Below are 14,920 nucleotides of genomic sequence, written 5' to 3' on the forward strand. Positions count from 1 at the left end.
TTGCGACGGGAGGGGGGGGGGGTGTGGGGGGGTGGGGGTCTGCAATGGGCTGGTGGCCTCGTGTCCATCCAGCTCAGCTGCGTTTGGTGACCATTTGCCGGTCCCTCTTCTTCTTCTCCATCAACCTGGTGAGGAGCAAGGTGGGTGGCCTTAGGGACCCTCCTGAAAGGGACCTCCTAAAGTCACAGGGAGGCGACACTCACTTGCGGTTACGGACTTCAGTGAGCTCCATGAGCCGCTCCTGGGCCGCTCGTAACTCATCAAGGCGCTGCTGGTAGCGGGAGTCGCAACCGTTGGTGCGCTCATAGCTGGAGACCTGGCTGGAGAGCTCGCTGGCGCGGTCCCGTAGCTGCTGGATGGACGAGTAGAGGTTCTCCTCATCTTCCTCCTGCTCCAACACAAGGGTATGAGGCTGACGGGGTGGACAAGACACCCTAGGGTGCTGTTCTCTGCCTTGTTCCAGCTGGGGAAACTGAGGCATGAGATTTCCCGAGCTGCCCAGGCCACCTGCCTTGGCATTGATGATCTCGATGTGGATGAGGAGGGAAGCGAGCTCCAGGTCCTCAGTGTAGCTGTTCTTCAACGGCACTGACCGGTAGCCTGGACACAACACCACAACATGAGCTAAGCTCTGTGGCAAGGTCCGACCCCCCACCATGGCCAGATCCCCAAGGAGATGATGATGATGACAATGATGATGATTATGATGATAATTACAGGGGGATTGGACTAGATGACCTTTAAACGTCCCTTCCAAATGAAACCATTCTATGATTCTATGACTCTACAATGATGATGATGATGACGATGATGATGATGATGAGGCACTGGCCCAGGTTCCCCAGAGAAGCTATGGATGCCCCATCCCTGGAGGTGTTCAAGGCCAGGCTGGATGAGGCTTTGAGCAACCTGGTCTAGTGGAAGGTGTCCCAGCCCATGGCAGGGGGGTTGTAACTCAATGATCTTTAAGGTCCCTTCCAACCCAAACTACTCTATGATTCTATGATAGTGTGACTCTACGATGATGATGAAGATGATGCTGCAGATGGAGGGACCATACCTGTTTTAAGGCCCTTGACAGGGAAGGTGGCTTGTGCCAAGAAGTTGGGGTCACTGAACATGTCCTCTTCATACACCACAAAGCGGAGGAAGGCAAACTCGGGGTTGTTGATATCGAAGACGAACTGCTTGAAGAGCCACACGGGGTTGAAGCCATTGTCAGCTGGGGGATGAGGAAACAGATGAGAGGGTCAGAGTGGGGCTGGATACGTGGACATCACCGACATGGCACCAGCATGTCAGTGGGAGATGCCTGTCCTCTTCGCTCCTCCATAAAACCCAGTCCCACCACCCACATGTTCAAAAGGACCCCAAAGGGCAGTTAGGGTTGTCACAGCATCACCATCTGTCCCCAGGGTGCAAGGGCTGGGTGGGAATGTCACCCACGTGGACCCTCACCTACAACATCTGTTTTGTTCTTGCTGTTGTCGTACTCAGAGCCGCACACCTCCACCTCCACGAAGGGGCACACGATGCTCCTCCCGTTCTTGGGCAGGTGCCGGGCACCGAGGATCTGCAGGAGGAAGATGAGGGTGAGGTTTGGCTATGTCAGACAAGGAAGGACTCTCCGGGGCAACCCCATGGCTTGGCCATTTTAGAATCAAAATCATTGAATGGTTTGGGTTGGAAGGGACCTTTCAAGGTCATCTAGTCCAACATCCCTGCCATGAGCAGGGACATCTTCAACTACATCAGGTTGCTCAGAGCCCTGTCCAACCCAACCTTGAACGTTTCCAGGAATGGGATATCTACCACCCAGAAGGGCCAACCTGGCCCAGTGTTTCACCACCCTCATCGTAAAAAATTTTGGGTGTTTTGGGCTTACCAAAATCTTCATGGCTATAATTAGCCACACCACACCTTATTTATGACCTTGGACTGGTTTTAGTTTGATTTCAGCTATACCTGCCAAATTATTTGGATTTTGGTGGATTTGATGGATCTTTGGATTTGGATTTGGTGGACCTTTGCTGGATTCATGCCATGGTCAAGAGTCAGGTGCCTACACACCAATGGGTGTGCTCTAACACTGAAATTCCCCAAGGGTTAGCTAAGGTGCTTCTGGGCTTGTTTTAGCTACTTTACCCTACTCTGCTCTTGCTCAGGTTGGGCTCAGCTCTGTGCAATTTTGGGGTTCTCCCATGGGAAAAATGATGCCGCAAGAAGAGAAAGACCAACAAACCAAAGAGATCAAGAGGTAATGAACTCCATGGAGCAAATATGGGGCTGAAATATGTAAAAACCACCCCCAGTTGACCCAAAACTAAGGAAAAAGCAAGCCCCCATCTTGATGTTGACCACCCCAGGGTGGACAGCAAGTCCACTTGCCTGCAGCTGGACTGTGATGGGCTCCACAATCTTCAGGCTGTTCTTGTCGAAGGGGTCAAACGTCTCATCCCTCATGATGTCAGGCTGCAGGACATAGCCACTGCGGCCGCCGAGCATGAAGAGCGCCTGGTTCAGCTGCATTGGCTTGTCTGCAGCCGTGGGGACAGAGTAGCTCTGAGCTGCAGGGCTCAGGAACACCCTGAGGTCCCCCAGCCTTGGCAAACCCCCTGCTAAGAACCCCCAACCCTGGTTGGAGAACAACTCCAGCTGGGTTTTGCATGAAGCACACAAGAATTGCATGGAGATGTCCCCATCAGGATGAGGACAAAGGTTGGAGACATCATCCAAACCACCTCCAGCAAGAGGACCCAGGACAAAGCCACCAGAGATGGGAATTTTGGGGTGATCCATGGGGATGAGCCCAGCAGCCACCCCAGGAACAGGATTTACCGGGCGTCTGGAAGTTGAGGGCCACTAGCTGGCTGCCACAGATCCACATGGGCAATGGGTCGTAGTTGGAGGAGTCCAGGCGCTGCCCTTTGGGGTAGATGCGGCTGAGTTGGCGCCGGTTGTACTGCAGGAACTTCTTGCCCTTGCTGCGGTTGGCGTACTTCTCCGCCTTGGTCTCCGGAAAGGAGGACATGTCCCGATAGCATGCCTTGTCCGTTCCAATCTCTAAAAGCACCGAGGTGGCCATCAGCAGAGGACATGGGGCTCTCTGGTGGCCTGGGGGTTGGCCCACCATGACCGCTTGGTTCACCCCACCCATCTCTTCCCATTCTCATCCCATCATCCCCCTTCTCCAGCTCTTACTGTCCTCATCAAACGGCACCGGGCGGCAATACACAACCAGCTCAGAGAGCTCCAGTGCGATCTTCTTCCTGCGCTCCATGATCTTCCCCTCTTGCATCTGCACAAGGGAAAACAGGAGCTGAAAGTTTTCCCCCACCCCAGCCTCCTCCTTCAGAGATGTTGGGGACCATCTGCTCTGGGATGGGACCATCCACCGCCATCCTCTGCACCCCGGTGCCCCTCACCCTGGCGTCGGCGTTCTGCGTGGCCTCTCGGATCTTGGCCACCCACTCGCTGAGCTCCTCTTGTGTGTCTGCGGCCACGTCCAGTGACTGGGCTGCGTGGGACATCTGCTGGGAATGGATGGTGAAGACAAATGGTTTGGAGCTCCTCCCGTCTTTGGAGATAACTATAAGGACATCAGAGGGGGGCTTTACTCGAAGACATTCCCAACGGATGGCTCTGTGGAGCAAATGAAACCTCAGCGGTCCCGCTCACAGGCCCCCACCAGCCCTCCCCAGCACCCCACCAGCCGTTGGGGTTCTCCTCTTGTGAGGGTCCCATTTTTCTAATGAATGGTTTCAGCTTTCCACGCTGGAATGCATTTTCCTTACAGCCAAGGGGTGAATATACCCTAAATAATCCAGTCCTCCAAATGCCTCTGAATCCTTCCAAAATCAACCAAATCCCTCTGAACCCAGCCCCGTGTTGCTCCCCGGTATGTTGTGCCAAGCATAAGCCCATCTGGCAATTGCATGATGAGTTGGGGAGCCTCAGCTTATGGCACTGAGCTTCCCAGTGGGCTCCCACAGCCATGGCAGGGACATAGTGGCGACCACTCACCAACGTGGCAGGACGGCACATCAATGAAGCCTTTCAAGAAGTTCCCCAGGGGGCTGTTTTCTGATGACTGCAAGAGAGAAAGGAAGAGGGGGTGATGGGGGACGGTTGTGGAGGACCCAGCCCAGTGTCCACTCTGCTTGGCAGCCTCCCTCCAGCCCTCTGAATTGTCCAAATCTGAGCAAAATCAGAGAAAAAAACATCCTTTTGGTGTGCTCTGCTCCACGGCCGAGCATCTACCAGCCTCTGGATTAGGGTCTGGACTGGAGAAGGACCATGAGCATCCCCCAGCTTCTGGAGAAAGGTGTGGGTTGGCATGAGGTCAGGAGCATCCCCCAAACTCTGGATAAGGGTCCAGGCTGGAGCAGGACCATGAGCATCCTCCAACCTCTGGATAAGGGTCTGGGCTGGAGCAGGACCATGAGCATCTCCCAGCCTCTGGATAAGGGTCTGGGCTTGGCACAAGGCTGGGAGCATCTGGGGCAGACTTGGTCGCCCGTGCATGGGGACAGGGCACTCACAGCCTCATCCTGCTCCTGCGCTTGTGTGCTGACGATCTCCTCTACGTAGTTGGCTGGGAACCACAGCTGCTTCTTGCCCCCGTAGTCCCCCCGCCACCTGCAAGGGGTGAGAGGATCAAGGCAAGTGGACTGATTTGGGGGGGGACAGGGGTGTTCATGCTGCATGCAATGTCGGGGAGCAGGCGGAGAAGGGGTGGGGGGACAGAAAAGGAAGCAGTTAAAACCCACTGTGGGATGACCCGCGGGGAAAACCCGGGGTGTTCCTTCCACACCCCCACCCATGGTGATGCCCACCCAGGGGCCACCCAAACACCCTCACCAGCCACCATCCTGCTTGTCAACGTTGTGGATGATGGCTTGCTTGCAGAATGACAGCTCGTCCTCCCGCTGAGCTTTGTAGTCGTAGAGAGCCTTCACCGTGCACTGGACCACCAGGGAGAGGGACACGTGTCACCACTGAGCACCCAGGGATGCTGGCTGGTAATGCGCCCCACTCAGCCCAACTTGTCAACCTGCCATGGTGAAGCCTCGGGGCTCCTGGGGGTCTGACAGCTCAAATGATGCCCTCAAATTGCCCACACCAGCAGTGAGACATGTTAGAGGGGCTGGGAGGACTGGTGACACCCGTGGTCCTGTAGGACCACCACATTCATCGCAAAGTGGGTTCCTCTTCTGGGTCCCCCAGTGGTTTCTCTGGGTGCACTGAAGGGGTTAATCCCCTGACAGTCCCACAGGAAACATGTCCCAAAGTTTTTCCCTGGGGAAACACTGTTTGGATTAAGGTTTCCCATGTCTGGGCTTAGCCTGAGAGCTTCTCTGCTGCAAAAGGACCTTTGAGGCACAGCAGTGCTGGACCATGGGATGGTAGGATCACAAAGAAAGAACCTTGGGACTCCAGTCCAACCTCCTCCAGGGTCAAGTCCAAGACCAGCTCAGTCCCAAAAACCTCTGAGGATGGAGACTGGGTCAGCTCCAAGACCAGCTCGGTCCCAAAAACTTCCAAGGATGGAGACTGCACCACCTGAGAACTGACCCTAAACCTGCTCTTCTGGGGTTCCCCAGTGCAAAGGGATCCATGGGGGTTTCCTCAATGTTGGGTCAAACTTGCACCAGGTCCTTGCTCCAGGCTGGGCTCTCTCCATACCTCGCCCACCACGCCATTATGATGCTGTTGCTGAAAGTTGGACTGTCCCCAAGTGATGTGGATGTGGGAAAGGTCCCACCAGCTCCAGCATCACTCAAGGGTCAGAAAAATGCAGCAAAATGTCACCACTTCTCAGGTCGGTGGTGGGAGATGTGATGGGTCTGGGAGGACATGACCCAGGAGCCTCAGCACTAGAATCACCATGTCCCACCGCCCTCCACCTCCCAGGGACACCAGCTCAGCTCCTTACCCTGGCCATTGGCATCTTGTTGGCCTCTACGTAGAAGTGGGGGGTCCGCACCTCATACAGGGCTCCATAGTCCAGCTCCTGCAAGGAGACACACCTGAGTGAGTCACCCAGATGCAGGCAGGGGCTACAAGGGGATATGGTGGGAGCAGGGCCACCACATGTGATCCAGAAGAGGTTGAGAGGGACCTAATATCCCTTTGCAACTCATTGGAAGTGAATTGCAGTGGAGTTATAACTGCAGGCAATGGCTGCAGAACAAACTTGGCTGATTCTGGTTGGGCTTCAACCAAGAGGCTGGAGGAGCCCTGCCCACCATGGTGGAGCTGGGGATGGGGCTTGGCTGCCTGTAGCACAGAATGCCCATCCCCACCATCCCCATTGCCAGGAGCACTCACAGTGGTACCCATCTTCTCCAGGGTCTCCTCATTGATGGGGTAACGCAGCTTCATCTTGCGGTAAAGTGGGTGCTTCTCATAGTAGCTGACGAGGTCCACGAGGCTCTCAAACTCAGCCGAGCTGCCCAGCATGAAGAGCCGACCTTCCTGCTGGATCCGGCAGTGCTTGATCTTCCCCTCCGCCCTGGGGCCAAGAGAGCCAAGGGAGATATGTGAGGAGTGGCCAGACCCTGGCTCCATGATGGGGACAGGCAGGAGATGACATCCTGCCCCAGCAGGGATGCCACTGGGGTGGCCTCCTTGAGGACATGGCTTTCCCATCACTGCAGCTAGGAGGTCCACCCTGTTAGAGCATCATGCACCCCATGTCACCCTGCTGACCCACCATGGAGTCACAACAGACATGAGCCAGGCAGTTCTTCGCTTGGCCAGCAACGTGGTCATCATGGCTGAGACCAACCAGCCTTGGGGTGCACTCACCGGAAGGAGATGGCGTAGGAGTTGGGTTCACTGCGCTTGCGCACCAGGAAGGCTCCATCCCGTGGGACCCGCATCAGCATGTGCTCAGCCTGTAGACGCGTCAAGCTGGCATGGTACCACCTGGCCGGGCAGAGCATGGAGGTGGTGGGCTGGCACTGGCGTCCCCACACCCCAGGGGGTACCCAAGACCCAATACCAGGGATGGAGGAGGCTGGTGGACCCAGAGAACCAAGGGTATGAGGATGTCCTCACTCTTTGCTCTCATGGGCGTTGGGCTGGGGGACGGGGTCAGTGAGGCGCATCTCGAACTCGTTGCAGCGGAGTGGCACCTCGCGGTAGTGGCAGATGAGGCTGTAGAGGCTGTCGAAGACCAGGTTGTCCGTCAGGTAGAACTTGGTGGCACCGGCCTCCTGCCGCGAGTGGATCCGGCAGTGCTGCACGCGGCTGGACCTCCTGCCATGGTGTTGCAGGGAAGACAGAGGTGAGTCAATTCAGGCCATGTCCTCACCACCCCACACTTTGGGGTCCACGTGCCATGCAAAAAGGTGGTGTTTCCCCCCAAAAATGCCATTCCAGGCACCAGACCAGGGACTGGCTAGAGGGCCAACCCCTGGCTCGGGGAGGATGGGATCGTGCGTCTCCCCTGGAGCTCCTACCAGAAGGAGAGGGTGTAGTCGCCCACAAAGGTCTCGCTCTCGCGCACCAGGAAGGTGCCGTCCTTGCCGCCCGTCTCAGTGCAGTACTCGTGCAGCAGCTTCTCAGCGATCTGCCGCCCATCACGGCCACCTCCCAGCTTCCCATGAAACCACTTCTCCGTAAAGTGCAGCTCGTTGTTGTTGAACTCCTGTGAGTTCACCACAAAATGAGAGAGATGCCCGGGGGTTAGCATCCCCCCCAACCTCTGGCATCAATCAAGGCATTGCCATCCTCTCCCCTTTCCCCATGAGACCTCCCTAAATCCCCCTGCCCCATGGTGACATCCTGCTTTGCACGCACCTCCTTCTGCTCCACCTCCTCCTCATCCTCATTGAACTGGTAGCGGGATGTCTCCTCTGAGTAGTAGATCTTGTTGCTTGTCAGGACGAAATAATGGGGGCTCCAGGTCTGGGAGGGAGGAAGAGCATCACTCCCCAGTGGGGAGGATGGTGGCATGGAGGGATGGGGCTTTGAGATCTCCATTTCTACCCCTGCCCCGTTTCCCCATGGAATTGCAATGGTCTAGGAGAGCCCATGCCCCGTGCCCAACCCAAACCCTGATGCTCATCCCCATCTGACAGACCCCACCTGACCCCCAGCTGCCATCGGCAGGGAGCCCCTTACGTGGTCGATGGGGTCTTCGAGGTAGAGGATGCCGTTCTTGATGGAGTTGCTGATGTCATTTTCCGAGTAACTGGCGGTGGAGACCTCCTCGTACAGGTTCCCTTCGACCAGCTTCTTGTGCTGGGGACAGCCCAGGGAGGGGACCTCAGTGGTGGGCACAGTGTCCCTGTCACACTGAGCTCCCAGCCCTCAAGCCATGCTTGGGCTCCTTCAGGTCCCTCTCCACCACCCCGTTCCCCTTGCCTGTCTCTTGAAGTAGGACATCTCTCCAATGTCCTACTGCTTGCGCATAGAGCGATATTGCTGCTGAGTCCCATGATTTGAGAGAATAACCATCCCTCTGAGCCCAACATGGTCTTTGTCCCCTCAAAGAGGGGCTTTGGGGTGGTGCCCATTCCACACCTTGATTAGGATCTTCTTCTTGAGCTGGGTGGGCGAAGGCAACTCATCAGCGTTGATGTCCACCGGCTTGGTGAGTAGCATGTCCCCAAAGACCTTCTTGAAGTGGGAGGCCATGTTCCTCTGCTGGACAATGCTGCAGTGGTCTTCGATGGAGAGGATGATGGGGAACCTGGAGGAAGCAGGTGGGAATGGTGGCTTGGGACAAAGGCGAAGTAGATGGGAATTTGGGAAGGGGTTGCCTTCCTTTCCCATAATTGGGGTGTTGTTGGGGGGCAGGGGCTTACTCAGAAGTGACGAACGCGTGCTCCTTGATGGTGTGCAGCACGTCCAGGAACTTGATCTTGGAGGTGAGTGTGTGGCCATGGTAGATGATGGGAAGATCGTCTGGGCCATCCCAGCAGTCCACTGAGGGGAGGACACCTCAGTTAATGCATGCCAGTCACTGACTGTGCATCGGGGACCATGTTTTTGGGCCCCAAAAGGACATGGAAGATCTCCCACCCAGTGCTGTGGGTGCAGAGGATGGTCTGTCTAATGGACCAGGGGGTGTCAGGGGGGAATGAGCATCACCGTAGGGTTCTGGGGGGACTCACACTCGATGCAGCGGCAGCCCATGCGCAGGCAGCGGGCATATGCCTCCAGGGAGGATTCGCTGGAGAACTGATCCCCTGTTAAATACCTGCAGAGGAGAGACAGGGATCAGCAGCAGCCAGGGCTGCCCCAGCCGAGGTGATGGGATGCTCACAGAGGTCCCCAAGAAGAGCCCACCCTGTCCTTACGTGTTGTGGGAAGAGGAGATCCAGTACTGGGACAGGGGGTGGTTCATCTCCTCAGGCACCACGCGCTCATACTTGGCGTCCATCACCATGTTCTCCTTGGAGAAGAGGTACGTGAGGAACTAGGGGGGGAAGCAGAAAGGTCAAAACCTGTCAGGGATGGGGAGACATCTCTGGGTGGGTGCTACGTGGGGCCACCCACCTCGTCCAGCTGGAAGGAGGGGTCCACCACCTCGCTGGAGCTCTCCTTGAGGTAGGTGGACATGTAGTCCCGCACCATGCCCACGTCGCTGGCCCAGGGTTCCTGGGGTGCAAACACAGCCATCATTATCGGGGAAACCAGGCTGGGGCATCCCATGGGGGTCCCCGAGTTTGGGGCTGAGAGGGGTGCTGCAGGGGTCTCTAAGGGCACCCACCTTCTGGTCGTGCAGCAGGAACTTCTGGAAGTCGTAGAGGGAGACTTGGCACAGCTCGGGGCGGTCCATGTTCCTGCAACATGGAGCAGCCATCAGCGAGGACTAGGAGCAGGAGTTGGGGTAGACCCCATGGGGGAGTTGAGGTCACCAGCGTCCACCCACAGCTTGGCCCGTTGATGCACCCAGCTCCTGCCTGGCTCCTGCCCACTGTGGCAGGTGACAAGGGACTCAAGGAAAGCGCAGGCCATGGGGGTGCAAGAGGCACCTCAAGCTGTTGGGTGCTGCTAGAGCAAACCCTACCCATGTCAGCCTGTGACCTGGGAGAAGTGGTCACACAGCTGGAGGATGTGAGGAGGAGTGCAGGGTGACATGTTCCTACATCCCTGGCACCCATCCCTACTCACAACTTTGCTCCCATTCCTGTTCACATCCCTGCTTCTATCCCCACTCCCATGCCTGCACCCATCTCTAGTCACATCCTTGCCCCCATCCCCACACCCATCCCTACTCTGATCCTGCTTTCATCCCCACACCCATCCCTACTCTCATCCCTGCTCCCATCTCCACACCCATCCCTGCTTCCATCCTCACTCCCATCCTTGCTTCTGTCCCCACTCCCATCCCTGATCCCATCCCTTCTCCTATCCCTGGTCCCATCCTCATCTCCACTCCCATCCCTACTCATCCCCACTCTTATCCCTGCTCCCATCTCCACTCCCACCTCTGCCCATCCCTGCTCCCATCCCTGCTCAGCCCCATCCCTACCCCCTCTCCCATCCCTGCTCATTCCCACTCCCATCCCCGATCCTATCCCTGGTCCGATCCCTACTTCCATCCTCACTCCCATCTCCACTCCCACCTCCCCACCTATGCCCATCCCTGCTCCCATCCCTGCTCATCCTCACCCCATCCCCTTTCCCACCCCCTCTCATCCCTGCTCCCATCTCCAGTCCCATCCCTGATCCCATCCCCTTTCCCATCCCTACTCCCATCATTGATCCCATCTCCACTCCCACCCCTGCTCATCCCCACCCCTATTCCCTTTACTGTCCCTGCTCATCCCCACTCCATCCCTGCTCCCATCCCCACCCATCACACCACCCTTGCCATCCCCACCATTCCCTCCACCCCAATCCTGCCCGGACAGCGGGAGATGCTCCAGGGCCACCCACACCACCCGGACCCTCCAGTCTCCCCTTGCTCTGCCCCACAGCCCGATTCCATTGCCCACCCGATGGATCCAACCCTTGGAAGCTTGTCCGGGATGGGAGCCACGGGGCTCCTGGGGACTTACCGCAGTGGGAAGGAAAGTTCCAGCTGCTCGATGACCTGCAAGGCAAAGGAGGGGACTGGGCTTAGGTGGCTGGAGACATGCCGCACTGGGTGGGGGGATGCCTGGGAGGACAAGAGTTGTCTCTTACCGACTTCTGTGCATCAAACATCAAGTTTTTGTAGAATTGGATGAAGTGGGAGAAAGTCATCTCATTCCTGGCTTCCACCTCCTGCAAGAGAGGGTGTGACATGAGAGCAGGGCCACCCAGCTGGAGAAAAAAACTCCAGCCCAGCTGTGGGGGCTTGAAGACCCTCTCCTTGTGTAGTTGGGGTGCCCAAGGGGGTCCTTACCATGAGCTTGTCCCGCAGGAACCTCATGTTGGGGACGCGGTAGTTCACCTGGGGCAGCATGGCCTTGAGGTCCTTCACTGTGATGCTGCAAGAGGGTCAGTTGGCATCAGGGACATGTACAACCGCCGGATGGATCTCAGCTCCTGAACACCAAGGGTCCTATCCCAAATGTTGGTACCAGCATGGTCTCTGTTGGGGGGGGGGATTTCACCCTGCGGAGCTGTGGATCCCCTCAGTGGCACAGGACCCCGAATTACATTGGGTCCGGTGCAAGTGTGAGCACAGTGTTGAGGATAAGGAGGGTGTCCAAGAACCATCGGGCTCTCTAAGCCATCATCCTACCTGGAGATGATGCCCATCCCCATCCCATAATAATTTAAATCCAAATTAACTAAATTTAGGGTTTTGGGGAGATGTTTATGGGCTGCATTAATGGCCCAGCCCCTCTTGGTGCTGGTGGCAATGTATCACTGAGCGTGAAGACATCAGGTCCCCATGGTTCCTATAGGAGTGAGGAGGGGACTTGTGCTTGAGTCTCTGATTTTAGGTGCCTTTGAGAACCCCAAATAACCTGGTACTACCTTGTCCCACAAACCCCACTCCCAGCCTGGCTCAGCCTCCAGACTTGGGGTGCAACTGGGGTGATACGATCCTGTCCAGCAGAACCCACCAGCCACTTCCCAGCATGGGGACGTGCCAGCGCTCACCTGCCTTCCCGTGCCCGGTCCATCCCATCAAACTGTTTCCGCAGCCACCTGGGAAAGAAGGGATGGAAGGAAAGTTTTGTTCCCCCCAGGTCCCCAGACAGGGGCCAGGAAATGGAACCTGCTGGCCCTTCCTCACCTCTCAATCTGTAGCGGGGTCTGAGCTTTCTGGGTATCTGCCACCAGCCAGTTGAGACCCGTTATCCACAGGTTGATGTCCTCCTCACAGAAAGCTGGAGGAGGAAGAGGAGAGTGGTGAGGTTGGGTTGGAGGAGATGGGATGTTGGGGAGGAGGTGAGAGCCCAAGGGTGGCTGGGGGGGAGCAGGGAGGGAGCCCACACACCGGCCACGCTGAGCGTCCGCAGCCTGAAGTCCATCCCATAGAGGATGATGAAGCACATGGTGAAGTCGAGCTTGCGAGCATCCTCGGGGTAGCGCTCGAAGTCTCGTGAGTTCTTCCCCAGGCGGATCTCCTTGATCTCCCGAATGTCGACTGTGGGGAAAGAGGAACATGGGACTGTCCCTTGACATCCTGCCACCACTGCCTCATGTGCAGGAGGTGGGACTGCCAGGAGACCATGTGTCCTCTGGGGATCCTTGTCCCCAGGGTGGGACATCCCCATGGTACTGCCCATGGGTGTGTGATGGTATGGTGGGTGCTGTGGCCATGTGTCCCCCAGGGAGACATCCCCACAGCCCTCCAGTGATGTGTCTGCTAGTGTGACGGCACCATGGGTATTGCAGGTCCTTCAGGGAACTGTGTCCCCAGAATGGGGCATCCCTGTGGAACTGCCTGTTGGTGCATGATGGCATCATGGGTGTCATGGCCATGTGTCCTTTGGGGAACCGTGTCCCCAGGACAGGGTGTCCCTGCAGCACTGCTCCAGCTGCGTTACAGCACCATGGGTGACATGGCCATGTGTCCTCCAGGGAACTGTGTCCTCCAAGGAGCTGTGTCCCCAGGACAGGATGTCCTTGCAGCACTGTTGCAGCTATGTCACGGTACCATGGGTGCTGGGTCCATGTGACCCCAGGGAGCTGCGTCCCCAGGACAGGATGTCCTTGCAGCACTGTTGCAGCTATGTCACAGCACCATGGGTGCTGGGTCCATGTGTCCCCCAGGGAGCTGCATCCCCAGGACAGGGTGTCCTTGCAGCACTGCCTCCAGGTGTGTGATGGCACCCCACTCCTATGTGTCCTCCAGGGACTTGTGTCCACAGAATGTGGCGTCCCCACAATGCTGCCCACTGGTTCCCTAGCTTTGTAGGTGCCACGTATCCTCCAGGATCAGCCTACCCCATGCCAACTAGTGCATCTCCAGACACCTCTCTCCTGCCTTCTCCTCCCCAGGACAGACCCTGCTTTGGGGCAGGCTGAGCTCATATTTTAATTGAAGACATCTGCCCAAAAGTGGCAGTTTAGAGCCCCTGTAGCCCGGACCACAGGGCGTTTCTTTCCTGCTACGCTGCTCTCTCATTATCTTGCTATATAAAGCCCTGCTGGTGGCGGGGAGGGCTGGGTTTCCGGACCACGATCTTCCTCACCACTACACTGCTGGGAGAGATTTCCATCCCCCGGTGATTGTCGAGTGGACACATCCCACCGGGTGCAGAATAATAATATGGTGATATTAGTAATAACACCAAAAGTTGTTCTTCACACCAGGAGCATCACCCCCCAGCCAGCTTTGCCCTCCAGGGTTGAGGTGCTGGCGCCAGAAAGGGCTTTGTACGGCTTAGGGCAGACGGACTGCTGCCTCGTCGGGGTATTGTCCTGTTGAGGAAATGGGTCATTTCCCGGAGAATTTCCAGCCCAGCCCGTGTTTCCGATGCGGCAGTGGGGAAGGGTGCAGGCATGCTGGTGCCTGGATGGAAACCCTCAGCCTAATCCAAAGTGGGGAAAGAAAATTTGAATGCAAGAAGGAATAAGGGATTGGGGGAGAAATCAGGCTAAATCAGAAAAGAGATGCAGAATAGTTTCTCTTGGCGGAAAAGCTCCAGAAAACACTGGAGGCTTTATCTAGCGTTTCCTTGCTGGATGATCACAAGCCAAATTTCACGGATTGGGGTGGGATTGTAGAACAAGTGATACACAGGAGGTCTGCATGCCTGCATGTACTTTGTTTTGGGACTAGATCTCAAGAAATGAAGACCCATTGCTGTCTCCGTGCAGCCCCCATGGCTTGGAACAAACCTTCTTTGCTACAAACAGGCAGATATTTGGGGGCAAAAATTGGCTTATATGTTGAAAAGCAGCCACTCATCCCCAAACCTGCCCATCCACAGGGTGCCATCAACGAGTGAGAATTCAGCGGCTGCTGGGGCTCTGCCAGGAAATCGCAATGCACCATCCCCCCAATTCAACACCTCCAGGATCCAGCCTTGGACCTGACCTCTGGGTGTTGCCAATAATCATAGAATCATCAAATGGTTTGGGTTGGAAAGGACCTTTGAAGGTCAACTAGTCCAACCCACCTGCCAGGTGCAGGGACATCTCCCACTAGCCCAGGTTTCTCAAAGCCTCATCCAGCCTGGCCTTGAACATCTCCAGGGATGGGGCATCCACAGCTTCTCTGGGCAACCTGGGCCAGGGTCTCACCACCCTCACAGTGAAAAAATTCTTCCTAATATCTGATCTAAATCTCCCCTCTTTTAGTTTAAAACCATTACCCCTTGTCCTGTCACTAAAGGCTCTATTAAAACTCTGTCCCTATCTTTCTTATATATTGAAAGGCCACAAGGTCTCCCTGGAGCCTTCTCTTCTCCCGGCTGCACACCCCCAACTCTCTCAGCCTGTCCTCGCACGGAAGCTGCTCCAGCCTCGCACCATCTCCGAGGCCTCATCTGAACGCGCTCGAACAGCCCCGTGT

At 56.5% G+C, this 14,920-nt stretch overlaps 2 protein-coding genes across 2 annotated transcripts in view; one reads left to right on the forward strand and one right to left on the reverse strand.

Annotated features, from left to right (window-relative positions):
- Window positions 1-73: 73 nt before the first annotated feature.
- The window catches only part of LOC104465604 (1-phosphatidylinositol 4,5-bisphosphate phosphodiesterase gamma-1-like), an 18,491-nt gene continuing 3,644 nt past the window's right edge, over window positions 74-14,920 (reverse strand). Inside the window, exons 2-32 of the mRNA XM_010078724.1 lie at window positions 12,395-12,544; window positions 12,191-12,284; window positions 12,055-12,102; window positions 11,348-11,432; window positions 11,146-11,226; window positions 11,019-11,053; window positions 9,725-9,797; window positions 9,511-9,612; window positions 9,312-9,430; window positions 9,126-9,211; window positions 8,817-8,937; window positions 8,533-8,701; window positions 8,131-8,250; window positions 7,807-7,914; window positions 7,467-7,654; window positions 7,063-7,263; window positions 6,811-6,930; window positions 6,331-6,514; window positions 5,936-6,013; window positions 4,861-4,964; window positions 4,542-4,638; window positions 4,024-4,090; window positions 3,426-3,589; window positions 3,202-3,298; window positions 2,839-3,063; window positions 2,389-2,537; window positions 1,459-1,573; window positions 1,061-1,222; window positions 512-600; window positions 204-388; window positions 74-125 (exon numbers count right to left, since the gene is read on the reverse strand). Of these exons, the coding sequence (XP_010077026.1) occupies window positions 74-125; window positions 204-388; window positions 512-600; window positions 1,061-1,222; window positions 1,459-1,573; window positions 2,389-2,537; window positions 2,839-3,063; window positions 3,202-3,298; window positions 3,426-3,589; window positions 4,024-4,090; window positions 4,542-4,638; window positions 4,861-4,964; window positions 5,936-6,013; window positions 6,331-6,514; window positions 6,811-6,930; window positions 7,063-7,263; window positions 7,467-7,654; window positions 7,807-7,914; window positions 8,131-8,250; window positions 8,533-8,701; window positions 8,817-8,937; window positions 9,126-9,211; window positions 9,312-9,430; window positions 9,511-9,612; window positions 9,725-9,797; window positions 11,019-11,053; window positions 11,146-11,226; window positions 11,348-11,432; window positions 12,055-12,102; window positions 12,191-12,284; window positions 12,395-12,544 (3,668 nt within the window). The remainder of the gene's footprint in view (window positions 126-203; window positions 389-511; window positions 601-1,060; window positions 1,223-1,458; window positions 1,574-2,388; window positions 2,538-2,838; window positions 3,064-3,201; window positions 3,299-3,425; window positions 3,590-4,023; window positions 4,091-4,541; window positions 4,639-4,860; window positions 4,965-5,935; window positions 6,014-6,330; window positions 6,515-6,810; window positions 6,931-7,062; window positions 7,264-7,466; window positions 7,655-7,806; window positions 7,915-8,130; window positions 8,251-8,532; window positions 8,702-8,816; window positions 8,938-9,125; window positions 9,212-9,311; window positions 9,431-9,510; window positions 9,613-9,724; window positions 9,798-11,018; window positions 11,054-11,145; window positions 11,227-11,347; window positions 11,433-12,054; window positions 12,103-12,190; window positions 12,285-12,394; window positions 12,545-14,920) is intronic.
- On the forward strand, window positions 10,177-10,686 carry LOC104465605 (helicase SRCAP-like). The gene is made up of 2 exons (XM_010078725.1): window positions 10,177-10,374; window positions 10,675-10,686. Exons 1-2 carry the CDS (start codon window positions 10,177-10,179, stop codon window positions 10,684-10,686), a joined length of 210 nt encoding a protein of 69 aa, XP_010077027.1.

Source organism: Pterocles gutturalis, unplaced genomic scaffold (assembly GCF_000699245.1).
Source record: "Pterocles gutturalis isolate BGI_N339 unplaced genomic scaffold, ASM69924v1 scaffold13833, whole genome shotgun sequence".
In the NCBI taxonomy this organism is placed as follows: domain Eukaryota; kingdom Metazoa; phylum Chordata; class Aves; order Pterocliformes; family Pteroclidae; genus Pterocles; species Pterocles gutturalis.

Bases quoted from the DNA above. Each gene is read 5' to 3' on its own strand.
- LOC104465605 (XM_010078725.1), top strand. From the start codon at position 10,177: ATGCCTGCACCCATCTCTAGTCACATCCTTGCCCCCATCCCCACACCC.